A 15,519-nucleotide genomic window follows, 5' to 3' on the forward strand; every position below is an offset into this window, starting at 1 on the left:
ATTCGTAATAGTTCGCATGATTAAACGCATTTCAAATTTTGCCTTTGATTAAATTGTTGATATTTAAAATTTGGACGCAACCTCAAAACAACAATGGCGTCCAAAGTTGACTTAATCGTTGCAAGAGACATTCTCGACCCAAATTTTGACGGCTATAAACTCTCACTCGAACCATTACCAGTATATTCTACTCAACTAAATACAGGTAGATTTGTACATTACTATTGTGAAGCGCGCACATTTATTTGTGCTTTATTAAAGCAATACATATTGTCTTTTGCCCCGTTGACGGGTTTGACGATGATGTCAACACTAACACGTTGGCTAAAACACGCTATTTGATTCATTGTTTGCGACTGAATAAATATATGAAAAAAAAAAAAAAAAAAAAAAAATCAGTCTTAGACCAGAAGATTAAATGATTTTATATAACTGGTTAAACGTATAGGAATATTTGGCTATAAAATATAATTATTTTTATTTTATAAGAATGTTAAAACTGAATATTCATCCGGATTTGGGTGATCCACATTTTGTAGGATTTAGACTATGCTTGGATAAGTTACCAGTTATACAGAATATTTTAACTACATGTAAACATTATTAATTTTTTTAATTAGTCAAATAACTGTGTGTTATTTAATTAAAGAGGTAGTTAAAAATTTAGCTTAAACTTTCTGGAAAGTTCTTGTTTCAATGTTTGGCCCTTGTTTCATATTTCAGAGAATTAGCAGTTGCCCATGCGTAGGAATAATATGATTTGAAAAAATCCCCTTATATTGTATACGTTCTTATGTACATTATCAGTAAGTTGTATGTACTTGTACTTTTTATGGAATTTTTTCCAAATTCATGTCTTACAGGTGTGGATTTTGCAAAATTAAACGAAAAACAATTTTCTTATTTGCATTCTAAACTCTATGGAAGTTATAACCATCTGATAGCTGATCCATGGCATCCAGATACGGTCTATTTTGTTGATACTGATTGGTCTGTTCGAAGGGTGACTGTTAAATCTGTAAGTATTATTCAACTGACCATGAATTGATAGTATATACATACAATGTACATCATGTACCATGGACTGTGCATACCTGTAATATTTATAATAAATCTATTTCTTTATTAATTTTATGATAATATTTCAGTAAACATAACCTACCTCATTAATAGTAATCAGCAGTAGGGGCCTATAATATGTTCTTGAACAAAATAAAAATCATTCAATACTGCAATTTGATATCTAAATGTCGTTGAGAAAATAAATACAACAGTGTTATAATGATTTTTTACTTTTAATCAATTTATCTTAAATCATTAATTATTAATATTTTCTCTTCAGGAAGCTAAGATTGACAATGGATCAGTTGTTTATTCTATTCCTGATTCTGCCAATCAAAGATTGGTACCAGGAAGATTTAATGTGTCTATTGTTTTCCCATCATCTCATCTAGCAGTTTTATCTGATGGAACAGGCAATCTCATTCTGCTATCTACAGATGATAGGGACTCTAACACTAGTTGGCAGGTAATTAAATAAATTGAACAGAAATTATTTTGTGTTACTAATTCCTAAAAGTGAAGCAATTGTAATAAATTCTGAGCTATTCACAAAGACTGAATTCTGTATCTACACACTACAGCTTAATTTTCTTGAAGCGATGGTAACAACTAAGCATTATTGAAAGGATTGTAAAACTTCTAATGAATAAGCTACAAATTGTCACTAATTTGTCAAATTCCCAGACAACTTTAATCAAATAGACCTACATATAGATAATTGAAATAACATATATAATTTTTTATTTTAGTTGCTTTACAGAAAAGATGTATTGGGAAGTGAAACATATTTTCACATATCCGATAGTGTTTATCATACTGATAATGAAACACATCATATTGAATGCCTGTTGATACATATAGATGATATATCAGAAGATGAAGATAAATATAAAACACAGTTTACACCTGTGATTAACTGGATCAGTTTATCGTCAGGTCAGTATTTATACTTTAACTTTATAACTACAGCATCTGCTTTTTCTACCAGTATTTTCTACACATTAGATGGATTTCATGTGATATACCCATTAAAGGATATTTCTCTGTTTTCTATCTTTACTCAAATGTTGTAAGAATGACTCACCGCATCAAGAATCTGAAAATATGTTCAAAATATGTGGGGTTATTGTTAGTATAAGTATAACCTTTATTAATTTGACATCAACAATGAAAATCAAAACACAAATTATCTTATGTTAAGCAAATGTATACCCAACTTATTTTTTCAAGTTGTTACATCAAACATTGTAATGTATTGCTTGGGTCACAATAAACTTTGATGCTTTATCATTATTGAATAATAATATCGCCAATACTTTGGTGTTTTATCATTATTGAATAATAATTTCCCCAAGACTATACAATATATATTATTGACTATTGGTGTTACCTACTCCTTTAACATGATATTTGATTAAAATATAATGAGTATATTCTTACACAGTGGATCAGAAAGTATGGATCTTAGAAAGAAGTAGATGTATTGAAGATGCCAGCCCTGAAACAAAGATTAAAGATATAAGCGGTAGACTGTTTGATTATGCTGTATTAGAGAAATCAGGAAAAGCTGTTTTTTTAGCTTGTGATAAAGTTATGAAATTAACCAGTGATTCTGTTAAACCAGTAATAACATCTACAGATGATGATGATTACGAAATGGTTGGAGCAAGTAAGACATTGATAATATGATATTGGTTTCAAATAGATTCTTTAGATCTGCATTGCATTACAGTCTTTGTCATATTCTTTACAAACAAAGATCACAAAGTACTTTGAAACTGAGCAATAAAGAATTTTAAATCCTTTAAATCCTTCCATTAGCTCTGATTGAATTTCTTGCACAATTAAATAATCCAATAAATAATTTTGTTCACAAATTGTCAAAGTGAATGTAAAGTTTTCACATATGAAACCAATCTGGCTTTGTCAAAATATCAGCTGTGATTAGACCACAAGTAAATTTTCAACACACCAATGGAATAGAATATCAATCCACAGTAATGACTTTTCAGATTATGACTTATTTTGTATATAGCGGATCACCTCAAATAAAATCAACGATAAGTTTAAATTTGTATATGCCCAGGACCATCAGCTCTTTTAACACATGGTACTTTTGTCTTAAAACAACATCAGAGACTATCATTTATTTTTTGACACTAAACTCTAAAATAGATCTAAACTACTCATTCTCATAGTGTGTTATTTTGTTATTCAGTGAGCACAGATAGGCATGTATTGTAAGTGAAAAGGGTCAGGCATACTGTGTATACCCATCGTATGATTTTAACCTTCAGTGGACCCATCCTTTAATAATGTTAATACAGTTGTAAATAGTGTTTTTATATAATTGTATATTATAGCTAGTAAAGAACCAAGGTATACATGGAGTGAAACAGAAGAAGATGTAACTGTACTATTTACAGTACCTGTAGGTATAAGTAAAGCTGATATCTATTTTACACTTACATATGATCATATAGAGTTTGGTATAAAGAACAGTAGTGTGCTATTGAATGGTGATTTATGTTGTCAAGTTGATGTAGAAGCCAGTACATGGACAATACAAGGACAGCGGTAAGCCAAACTTTTTATCTAAAGCAGAACTCATAAGTAATTGGTGTTTGTTTTACAGTACATGTATAATTTTTCTATAATCGTTCTTGTAATAAGTTTATCTGAAAGATAAATTTGCAATGGGAATTTGAAGAACTGAGTAGAATCAGATATGTAAAAAAATGATCAAAGTATTGTCTTGATGACATATTAAAGAGGCTTTAGCACATTACTAGTCTCAACTCATATTTAAGAAAAATAAATTTCAATTTGACATGATATGACTATAGTAGATTGTATGCAAATTTTGAGACGAATCTGCTAAGCCATTGCTAAGATATTCACACTTTATCCGTCAATACATTTAAATTTGTTAGTGGTTTTCAAGAAATTTAGTGAATGCTTGTGAAAGATTTCTTAGCTTTGATTTACAATAATTAAAAGAGCCTAATAGTAAGTGCAGGAGGACCGCACTACACGCAAAACAAAAATCTACAAGATAAACCTGCGGACAAGAAAGAAAATAGACATTACACCAAATAAACAAATATCAAATCAAGTGAGTGGATCCGGGGGGCCAGCCGTAAGCATCCACTGCGTTGATGGATAGAAAAAAGTAATTACATTTATTTTCTTGGTGTGAGAGAATGAGACTTACAACCATATTACTTTCCCATTGACCTGTACATTCTGTGTTAATTTAAAGTAGCCCTAGCCCATAAAAATGTTTTAGTGCAAGGACAAGAATTCAGATTGTTTCAATAAATAGAATGTTTGTTACCCGGTATTCAGATTAGAGTTGACACTTGGTAAAACAGAATCCAAGACATGGTCAGTCGTTGTAAATGGTGATACGTCAGGCGAGAAGACCTTTGATCCCCAACAAATTGAAGCTATACATCAAAGACTAGAGGCCCTGACATCAGATCAGCAAGTTAGTTCATTATCTAGTACATGAAGTTAAAATTAAACTCAGTTAACCTTGAATGTTATAAATCCTTGATTTATTTATTAATCAGAAAGCAAAAAACCCATGTAATTCCAATCTAATATTTTCCTGTATTTTAGAATAACCAGTTTTTGGGGACTAAATAAATTCATTATCTTTGAAGATTTTTAAATTTTTGGAAGATGCGAATGACAAAAAAGTAAAAAACGACTTATTAACATAGACTAATGTTAATTTTATGCCACAATGTTTATATTTATTTTTTTTATAGAATCCATGTCCAGATAGGGAAGAAACACCTTATAATGCCCAGGAGTTAGAAGATTGTGATGTGGATATTGGGATGATGTTATTACGTATTGATGGAGAAACACATCATACTACACATCAGGTATTAAAATTTAGCACCCACCCATGAAAAAGGTCAAACTAGGTTGTCGACAAGGTGGATGAACCAAATGAGTGTGGTTAGTTGTGAGCCAGGTTAACCAGACCTGCTTAGTGTACACCTCCCAATTTAATGGCCAGAATGATTATTAAAGCTAGACTTGAGTTACAAATTGTCTATCAAAATCAAATTTAAAAAAAATATCTGCTTTCTTATCTAATAAATTAAATATGGTGGCCATGTAAGACCAACTAAGTATGCCGACTGTCAGTCAACCAGTTCAACCCATACTAGTTGTACAAAGTACGTAGCACAGGTCAATTAGATTCTGAATTAGTTTTGTTAAAGCAGTTAAGCTTTAAGTCAGCTTAGAGGTGAGAATGTTGCCACTAAAATACATTTGGATGAAATATGAATAATTCTGGACGCTAGATAATTAACCATCCAGCCAACCATACAAGCTCAAATTCTTTTGTATTTAATGTACAATTCCAGTAGAATCAATGAAAGTATTGTGTGTTGAATGAAAAACCGATTCCGCCAATCTGTTATTTGATGTTTTTCTTTATTTCTTCATTCAGATAAATTTGTCAGAGCAGTGGCTATTCAGTGCCAGGTTAGACAGCAATAAACCGCCATCAATTTGTTTACGTCATGATGTGGATGGATTGCTATGGCAACCAGATGATAATGTGACTGCAGGAAAAGCACCATGGAAACATATTGTTTCCTTCAACGCATTGGGATATGTGCAAGCTTCTAAACAGCAAAAGAAATATTCGTCCTGTTCTCCTAATTGTTTATTCTCTGTGATTTGTGACTGCAGTAAACACATATATGTGTATCACAGACATTCTCCAATAAACTCCCCCTTACGTAACAGAAAAACAGGAAAACAAGTGAACTCTATTGCTAAGCAGCAAGTTGTCTCCCTTGACACAGCAGATCAAATATTGGGATTACACACGACCAATGATAAAATATTTGTGATAACAGAAACCAGTCTCTATCTTATCAGGATCAGAAATGAGATTTAAAGCGCTTATCATCCTGATAATTTAAATCATATTCAGTTAAATGTATAATTAGATCATGATTATTTCTTAATACATGAAAATTATTGTTATAGAGGCCCATTTTGTGCAAAAAATAAATATGTTATTTATAACAAAAATTGGTCTCTTATTTTAGTATAGTATCTAATTTGCTGAAAATAGTTCGATTGATGGCTTTTTTCTGTTTTGTCGAAACAGATCAACTGATGACTTATTTGAATACACTAAGGGTTTTAGATAAAGAACAATTAGTCTTAATATTTCTATGATCCCAGAAGACATTCAATATGATGTCATTTCATGAAATTGACACCTATCAGAGTCATTCATAAAACCTTAAGTAGATATGGATATTTAAAAGAACATTTTGTTAATTACCGGTATTCCAAAAAATGTGGATCTGTTGAATATTGCTTTAATCTAACAAAACTTGTGTTTATACGTCTACATTTAATTTTTAGAAAGCAATTTGTGCTCCCTTTTATATTTGTCCTCCACCTTTTGAAGAAAGCAGGGGACTATTAAAATGGGTTCGTCCATCTGTCTGTCTATCGATCTGTCTGTCTGTCTGTCCATTGGGACACAATAACTCTCCTTCTAATTGAGCTTACTAGAATGTTCCAACTTGGTGTAGGTGTTCATTAGGTTAATGACTTGATGGAGTTCGAAGATGAGTATTTTCTGCTTAGTGTAAGGTAGAGATAAGCAATTTGATTGGTTGATGCTTTGGGACACAATAATTTTAGTTTTAATTAAGGGAGAGTGATGAAACTCTTGAGTAATGTATCTTTAATATGTGTCCTCTATCTATTTTGGGATTTTGATGGGGGACATCAGCCTCACTGTTGGCTTATTCAATTTATGGATTCTTGTGCAGGAGATACATGCACAGGATAGAATTCTCAGACAAATATTTTTTCAAACTTGGTGAGGTTGTTTATTGGGAATAAGTTACAGACGATAAAATTTGGAATACGTTTTGCCTACTTAGCATACCGTTGACATTTTGACTTTCATCATGGCTTGTCAACATTAATACAGGAAAAAGTTCTCTTTGGAATTTGTCAAATTGTGAGAATAAATCTTATTTTGGAAATGAGATTGTCTCATGAGTAGAGATCTGTGGAATTTTGATTGAATCTAATATTTGTAAATAAGAGTAAAACTTTTTTTTTCCCGTAATTGTACTGGGGAAGGGGTCATGATAACAACATGAAAGTAACTACATGTTAGTTTAGTTCACTTTACATTATCTTTTTCTATATATATATATATCTTTATATTTTAAGAAACTTTTGTACATATAAAGATAATGGTGATAAAGTTTATCAAGCAATATTAAAGATTATGTGAGGACTAACCTGCCATATTTGAACTTATTGTAAACAATTATTATTCAAGTTAATGTTCATTACAATGTATATTATTATATAATATTATGTACAAAAATTGTTTATAATAAAAAAATGACTGCTTTGAAAATAAATGCAGAACAGATAAAAATTGGTTTATAAATTTGTTGTGTTACTTCGTGGATTATGGACCCCCACCCTCCCCGCGCTGAACCTCTGGTCTATAGGGTAAGCTTACTATTCTGGACACCTTTTACCACGAACATCATGTATTTTGTACGTCATGGTGAACAGTCCATTTGCTGATAACACTATTTTGCCGATATCTTTTTTTTGGGGGGGGGGGGGGGGGACGTCGAATATTGTCTAATGGTTTGGATTGTTCGTACTTGGTTTTATTTTTTTTAATTTACGTAATCAGATTAATTGATCATTTAAAATGCAATAACTGTACATGTACTTGCATATATTCGGGAATCAGATTTTTATAAAGAAAATTACCAATATCCTCAAACAGTTTCGCAATATTCAGAATTCGGTGACACTGGTTTATCTGAAGTAGCACCACACCGTCTGAAATGTTAGCTATCCTAAACCAACATACTGTCCATTGGATCCTGCACCAAAACCGTTGATCATCGAGAATCTAGACATCCTGCTTCCAGTAATAATGAAATTGGTGCATTCCAGTTTGACGTTAAAATACATGCTAGTAAAGCCGCTATTGAAGAAACTTCATTTAGACTCAGAACAACCTGAAGAATTATCGATTGTCTGATACCGTATTAGAGCCGTTCCAGTCATATTTGCAAAACAGCTCGCAAAGTATTATCATCATTGGAGAAGACATTTCCGACCTGTATTGGATCCAGTTTTATTTATCAATGGAGACTCACATTAATTATTTATCCAAAACGTGTTACCTATTAATAAGAAATACTGGATCTATTAGACAAATTTTAACCGCAGAACTATAATAGAATCATTCTGTATACTGTCTAGAATAGACTACTGTAATAGCCTATTAGCTGGTGCACTGTCTCTGCTGAATCGACTTGTATCCAAAAGACTTCAGCAGGAATAGTGCCATTATTCTATGAATATGACAACGAGAAATGGTCTTAAAAAATATTTTATTGAGTCATAAAGATTTATTTGCAGGTTAAATTTAGTTTCCTAGGGTAGACACGAGTTGACCCATGGCTCACTGCACCAACTAGGAGAAGTACTTGGGAAGTGGCTGGCACCAAAATAATGTACAGCCTCATAGTAACTTTTTGATATGAGGGTACAGAATTCACTCTCCACGCTGCGTTCATCAAAACGTCTGCCTATAGCATGGCTGGCACACACAGCTCTGGCATCATTATACAACTTTATATCACACGTTGACTTTGAAATACCTTTAGCTACACCCTTAGAAAAAAAAAACGGAATAAAAAATATTAAAGGGTGTAAAGCTCTTGACTCAATATTATTATTAGTCCATTCAAATCAATAGTGATGTTATTTTACTGTGAAAATATGGGCTCCTGATATCCAATATATTTTGCGTCGAGTGCATTTTGTAATGAGACGCTTTGATGGGTGAGGCCAAACGTCAGTGCGTAAGTGAAATGTCAAAACGTACTTCCTATGTAGACTGGATTGATCAGGAGCGAACGACAGCCATTCAGTTTGATTTGTTCACTTATATCGACGAACAAAACTGATTAGAAATTATGATAAAAGTTTTAAAAATTTAATGTAAACAAATCCAGGCAAACAATCCAAAATGGACGAGATAATTACTGAAAATTGATGTAAAATACCCGTGCACGTCAATAGCAATCTCGGCTCCCAGAGAAAAGTTTACCGAGATTGCGTCAATAGATAACTAAATGGAGCGATGGTTTGGATCTGGATTTAGGTCGCCGAAGGCTATCTGGTAGAAGGACAACCTCGTCGGCATAGTCCACCAACAGAGTCATCATGCAGCCCCGTGGTTTAAATGCCAAAGTAAAGCAGAAACTGGTATCGGAATAGAAAGAGTATGCATTCCAATATTTGAAGCGAAACCTTTTTTTTCCCGATGTTTGGTTCTGGCTTAATTAGGGAAACGTAGTATGGGGTAAATGTGGTGTAATATACTTACACATTCGTAACATACATCATGTTTATCACAGGAAGGAGTGAAACTTTGTTTATAAAAATAGGGTAGATTGTATGGAATACTGCAGCCATTTACTGTATAATGGTGACAGTTCAGCGAAGAGACAAGCCCAACAAGTGATACAAACAAACCAAGACCCAAAACAAAGCACTTCATCCCTGAAAAAGGTTACATTATGTTTTTAAGGAATCTTTTAACTAATACCTATATTTAGTGCAAATAGCAAGTTATATAATTTTAAAATAAAGAGCTACGTGTGCGTTAATGTACTAAGGCTTACTGCACAATAAATATGTACATAATACAATTAGCTTGTGCAATATAGCTTGTTTATACACATTTTGTCCATGATGCTATTAACAAAAATTATAAAAGACATTTAAATATGAAATAACATACTTATTTGAATAAAACTGGCGAACAACATAAAATTCCAGTAAATCTCAACATATCTTAAATACTGTTTCACCACACCCCCATTCATGAGAAATGACACGTGGACCACAAAACATTATCAGAAAACACATTTAGGCCTCTGTGGTAAAATTACGAGAAAGTCACGTTTTTATTTTCTTGGTCCAATATTTTCATGGGTGTTTGAAATGACTCAGTTAAACATAGGCCTACATTACGCTAGAGCTAAATCTGCCTATTGTAGGTCTTTCTTTAAGCCTGAAATGTTATATAAACTATTAATTAGACATTAATTAACTTATCCAGACCATAATCAACTCTCGATGTCAACGTTAGCCTGCGATATTTGTGTGATTATAACCCGATTTGCTGCATAACTTTCCTTCTCGATTTAACGATTAAATGGATAATCGAGACTATGATTTTTGTCGTACCGACTTTAGTAATGATGAACGAGCCTAGGCGGAACTTTTAACCGCCTTATTCTCGGTTCATAGTGGATCAATTTGACTGAAATTTTCAGCAAATTACCTTTACATCATCTAGTTTTTAACTATTAAAGTGAGAACTGTCAACTCGTTATCTAATCTCCCATAATGTATCTTTAAAGGGACAATAACACTCTTGCTGGCTTGACAGCTCCAGAAAGTAAAAAAATAGGCTTATTCTAAGTACTAGATGTGTTAGTGTCCTACCTGTTGTGTAAATTATCCATTAAATCCAATTTTACTTGTCCAGAGGGTTCAAAAATATTTTTAAATCCAAATCACGTTTGAAAAGCTTTACGCCTGGCTTTTCCGCTAGCCTGGAGGTCGGGTGTTCGATCCCTGCATTGGCCGAGAAAGTTCATCCAGATTTTCCGGCGTGGTTCTCCCTTGTCAGTGATGCAGGACGGAGGGGGTGACAAGGAAAGCTGTCTAGTCGTTCGGATGGGATGAATAAGCGAGGTCCCGTGTACACATTGGCGTGCACGTAAAAGATCCCTTGGCAGTTGGAATTCGATATAAGAGTAGGCCGTAGTGCCGCTGTCCGGGCAAAATTTCCCTCATAGCACACTGTATGGCGTATGCCCGTCTTCATTAGCCCAGGTTAGGAGCAGAACAGTAGGACGTTAAACTCCATTTCATTTCATTTCATTTTTCAAATCATTTAGTTGAATTTTTCCAATTTTTTTTTTTAAATTAGGTGTGTTAAGATGAAATTTGTATCATCAATTAATTGGAATATTGTAAAATAGAACAATTTGTTGACCATAATAAAGATTGGAACATATTATTCGGTTACAACAAGAGTGGTATTGGGCCTTTAAGTTTACAAAACCAGCACAAGAAATTGTACATAGCGCAGTGCCGTATATGTTCCCATAAGCACACATCTAAAACGAACATTACATACTAGGCAAAACATAATTAAGGACACAAGAGTCTTCCTGAACAGATTCTTTTCTTTCATTAGCATCGCTGGATTAACCACCCGTCACGGTGGGGCCCAGACCCCAACTGCCCCCCCCCCCCCATATTAAGCGATGTGAGCGACTCCGTCTGGACATTAGGACACCTTCAATCCATGTTGTGGTTGACACCCGATAATTCGGTGTAATCCGGCGATGCCGTATCGTACTTTCGACTGGTATCCGTGTTTCTTTTTCTTGTTTATTTAGCGAGAAAAGTGTACAAAGAACAGGCATTAAAATCCTCTTTAGCTGCAATATTTTGGTTACAACTTGTTGTGCTACTAGGGGGTGGAATCAAGGTATCTTTGAATACATTTATATTCGAGTTTTGACGCAGAATCTGTCAAAAATGTCATTGGTGATCTCTGAACCATCCTCGGTATCCGCTCCGCAGTGGTCCCATTCCCTTTTACTCCACTATACCCTGCGTTCATCCATGGGATTTTCGCGTATTCAAATTATCTGCCCTTGATCGTAGCTTGATTCTACGAACCAATCAAAAACAGTTTACAAACCATGCTTAGCCTCATTGTTTACGTTCACATCACTACGGCGGTTTGTTCGCTCGATTATGAGAATCACTACCGGCGGGGGACACGCCTAATCAAACACCTAATAATCTATATATATATTTGAGACTGTCGTTTGTCTGTCTGTCTGTCTGTCTGTTCGGGGTTGGCGGCTACACTAGGTCTGCCCCGAGTCTGAAATTTGGGGTATATGGGTAACTCGGATCGGGGAGTAACATAGGCCAGGTGGCGTTAGTCTACCACTTCCGGTTTCGGAGTTATGACCCCCGAGCGACGCCGGTCTGTTTGGGGTTGGCGGCTACACTAGGTCTGCCCCGAGTCTGAAATTTGGGGTATAGGGGTAACCCGGACCGGGGAGTAACATAGGCCAGGTGGCGTTAGTCTACCACTTCCGGTTTCGGAGTTATGACCCCCGAGCGAAGTCTGTCTGTTCGGGGTTGGCGGCTACATCTGCCCCGAGTCTGAAATTTGGGGTATAGGGGTAGCTCGGACCGGGGAGTAGCATAGGCCAGGAGGCGTCAGTCTACCACTTCCGGTTTCGGAGTTATGACCCCCGAGCGAAGCCGGTCTGTTCGGGGTTGGCGGCTACACTAGGTCTGCCCCGAGTCTGAAATTTGGGGTATAGGGGTAGCTCGGACCGAGGAGTAACATAGGCCAGGTGGCGTTAGTCTACCACTTCCGGTTTCGGAGTTATGACCCCCGAGCGAAGTCTGTCTGTTCGGGGTTGGCGGCTACACTAGGTCTGCCCCGAGTCTGAAATTTGGGGTATAGGGGTAGCTCGGACCGGGGAGTAACATAGGCCAGGTGGCGTTAGTCTACCACTTCCGGTTTTAAACTTATGACCCCCGAGCGAAACCGGGTATCCTGCTAGTACATGATAAAACCAAACCGCCCCCCCCCCCCCAACAAAAAAAAAACCTCGAATAAAAGGACCATAACGTTAACAATCCCCGCAAAAATCCTCATCTTAGCCGGACCAAAATTTAAATGTGTTTTGTTGAACCAAAACGCGAAAATCGCAAGTAATGTAGTCTATGAAACTACACATATATAGGCTACTCTTTCCAATGAACATAAATTAGTCTCTTATCCCTATCTTGTCTGTTGGTGTCGTAATTTAATAAAGTTGGAAAAGCCACCCCATTCTGAAGTGGAGGATACTAGAGAGTTGAAGACCGACAACCCAAAACAGTGGTTGTTCGTTTTCTCGTATTATCGTATGGTACTTACAGTGTTCGACATTCGTCAAAAATCGACCCATGTCGTTTACTATGTCGTAGCGTTATGACTTCAAATTAGGTTTGATGTAGTTACATTCACATGTGTGGAATAATACTGCCGAAGTTCTGGTCACCTGGGTTAGGTTGGGGGCCCCACATGCCCAAGGCCCCCACCATGGTTAATCCGGCGCTGTCCATGAGAAGGCCTTGTTAGTGTTAAAAGTGACTGGTGGTTTACAATAAATTGAATGAATTTGGGTTTTGTTATATGAATATTTACACCTCCGTAATCTGGTGATATTCCTTAATATCAGGGGCGGATCCAGAGGGGGGGGGGGTCGACCCCCCCCCTGCTCAGCTACATAATTTTTTTTGTAAATCAACACTTTTTATGACAAAAGTTTCTCGGCCGTGTGCTTTATCCTTTATCGTTAGACGTCGGACAGGATGAGCACTCAAAGCACGAGATACTGATATAGACATTATTTGATATCACAATTAATGCTTTGCATCCATGAAATTGAATCACAATGTTATTGTATTAATTCATAATAAAAATTGACGTCAAACAAGGTGTTAAATTTCTCTGTTTAAAAAGCTCAATGTGTATGTATATACGCCAAAATGACGATAGAGACCATGCGGGGGGGGGGGGGGGGGAGATACATTGTCTCAGGAGCCTGGCAAACACCCTCCTGCAAAAATTCCTGGATCCGCCCCTGAATATCCACAATGCACTTGCAGAATCAGCAACTCGAAGTGTTTACAATACTTGCCATGAAAAGCATAGCGGTTATGGAACGGTTTTCATTTACCCAGCGAACGTACTCATTATTATCCCACAGACGTGGCTGACCGATCCAGGTCTGAGACCACTGCCGTCGTGTTGCGAGTGAGAACAAATCATTTGCAAATAATGTCGAGAACTGAACCCAAAAACGAAATGGCGTTTCACAGCCTACTTTTCTGCCTCACCTTGCTCTGAGGATGGAAATATCGGTTTATCATCCCAATACCAGGTAAGTTGTTTTGCCGCTAAGGAAACCGCCGTGGCTCAGGGTTCTACCCCGTCAAAGTTGTTTTTTTTTTTACGTACACGCCAATGTGTACACAGGACCTTGGGGGGGGGGGGCACAGGCTTGCTGACCTGAAGGTCCCGGGTACTACCCGCTTGTTAGCCGAGACCGTTCTTCAGGATTTTCCCCTTGCTCGTGGTGCAGGATTAGGACCTAGTCGTTCTAGTCGTACATTGGTGTGTGCGTAAAAGAACCTTTCACCGTTCGAATTTGAAATATGCCCGTCTTCTAGTCGGATGGATCACAAAAGTAGGACATAATTACTCCAGCGATCATGCTATTACGACCTGTCTCAAGGAGAGGATCTCCATCCATGCCACCAATCAGTAAGGTCAATTTTATTTCCTTGTCACAGAGATGGAAAACCACTGGAAGTGGCATCTTAGTTGACCCCCGCCCTTCCAATAAGTGTTAAGAAGTAGTCCTAAGAGTATTTTTGACGTAATATATTACGCCTGTAATTCTAATCCCTATTTTCGACAGTTGATAAGCTTACAAGCTAGATCAAGGCTTCAAAATAGTAGTGTTACTGGGAGCAATTTGGAAGTGGCTTCTACTTGTTCCGCTTCTATATAATTTGATGACTTATTTCAAGTAATGGCATGAGATCCTACATTTTGTGTGTTTTGTATAGAACGCGTGAAGATTGTAATCCGGAATGATGATATAAGGCAAAAGAATAGCAACATTTAGCTAACACTGACCCAGTTTATTTAAATGTCACCTAATTAACACAAATCTTATGTCCATGCCAAACAGCCCCCCCCCCCCCCGCCCCCAACACCTGGCCTAAATGCACAAAATCGATTGATCGTTTAAAGCTATTACATAATTCTATCTAGGTATAGCATTGAGATTATAATAGTTGATAACGTTTATGGTGCTACAGAGGAGCCGTCACTTTTAGTGACTAATTATATTTCAAAGACTCTAAGATTATTACAGTCCCGTGCACTACACGTTTCGTTTGATTAAACTGCACTGTACGATGCTATATCAAAGCATAGTTTGTGTGTTTAACTTACACGCCTGTAGTGTAATGGCCAATCCAACAGCGCGCGAAATAGTGTTTTTTGGGTTGTTTTTTTTTTTATTTCAATCAAATTTACTTCATCTGCAAAGCAAGTGTAATACTACATGTTTACAGAAATTATTTTACTTCTCTAAATGGTGCTATGTTTAATGTATTGCAGTCGTTAACTACAAATGGGTAACAACTAGATTTCGGCTAATTATATGGGTACCTTGCAGATCACAATCGGTCAATGGCGTCATAGTAAGCCAAATATGGCAATGACCCGCCCTAATAGCT

The 15,519-nt window shown here is 36.1% G+C and overlaps 2 protein-coding genes across 2 annotated transcripts; one reads left to right on the forward strand and one right to left on the reverse strand.

The window, feature by feature from the left end:
* The first annotated feature begins 61 nt into the window (after positions 1-61).
* LOC126817024 (nudC domain-containing protein 1) lies at positions 62-7,516 on the forward strand. Its single transcript, XM_050543835.1, has 9 exons — positions 62-205; positions 864-1,018; positions 1,343-1,528; positions 1,812-1,998; positions 2,507-2,731; positions 3,426-3,639; positions 4,411-4,552; positions 4,839-4,958; positions 5,537-7,516. Exons 1-9 carry the CDS (start codon positions 94-96, stop codon positions 5,990-5,992), a joined length of 1,797 nt encoding a protein of 598 aa, XP_050399792.1. The 5' UTR covers positions 62-93; the 3' UTR covers positions 5,993-7,516.
* Positions 7,517-8,506: 990 nt separating this feature from the next.
* LOC126817023 (conodipine-P1) lies at positions 8,507-11,409 on the reverse strand. The gene is made up of 3 exons (XM_050543834.2): positions 9,914-11,409; positions 9,497-9,672; positions 8,507-8,778 (listed from the first exon to the last, which is right to left on the reverse strand). Exons 1-3 carry the CDS (start codon positions 9,996-9,998, stop codon positions 8,539-8,541), a joined length of 501 nt encoding a protein of 166 aa, XP_050399791.1. The 5' UTR covers positions 9,999-11,409; the 3' UTR covers positions 8,507-8,538.
* Positions 11,410-15,519: the final 4,110 nt, after the last annotated feature.

The sequence above is a fragment of the Patella vulgata genome, chromosome 3 (genome assembly GCF_932274485.2).
Source record: "Patella vulgata chromosome 3, xgPatVulg1.2, whole genome shotgun sequence".
NCBI lineage: Eukaryota > Metazoa > Mollusca > Gastropoda > Patellidae > Patella > Patella vulgata.

Bases quoted from the DNA above. Each gene is read 5' to 3' on its own strand.
- LOC126817024 (XM_050543835.1), top strand. From the start codon at position 94: ATGGCGTCCAAAGTTGACTTAATCGTTGCAAGAGACATTCTCGACCCA. The intron at 1,019-1,342 runs GTAAGTATTATT...TTTTCTCTTCAG, and splicing joins GAAGGGTGACTGTTAAATCT to GAAGCTAAGATTGACAATGG. The intron at 3,640-4,410 runs GTAAGCCAAACT...CCCGGTATTCAG, and splicing joins TGGACAATACAAGGACAGCG to ATTAGAGTTGACACTTGGTA.
- LOC126817023 (XM_050543834.2), bottom strand. From the start codon at position 9,998: ATGAATGGGGGTGTGGTGAAACAGTATTTAAGATATGTTGAGATTTAC. The intron at 9,673-9,913 runs GTATGTTATTTC...AACCTTTTTCAG, and splicing joins CGCCAGTTTTATTCAAATAA to GGATGAAGTGCTTTGTTTTG. The intron at 8,779-9,496 runs GTAAGTATATTA...TTTTTTTCTAAG, and splicing joins ATGATGTATGTTACGAATGT to GGTGTAGCTAAAGGTATTTC.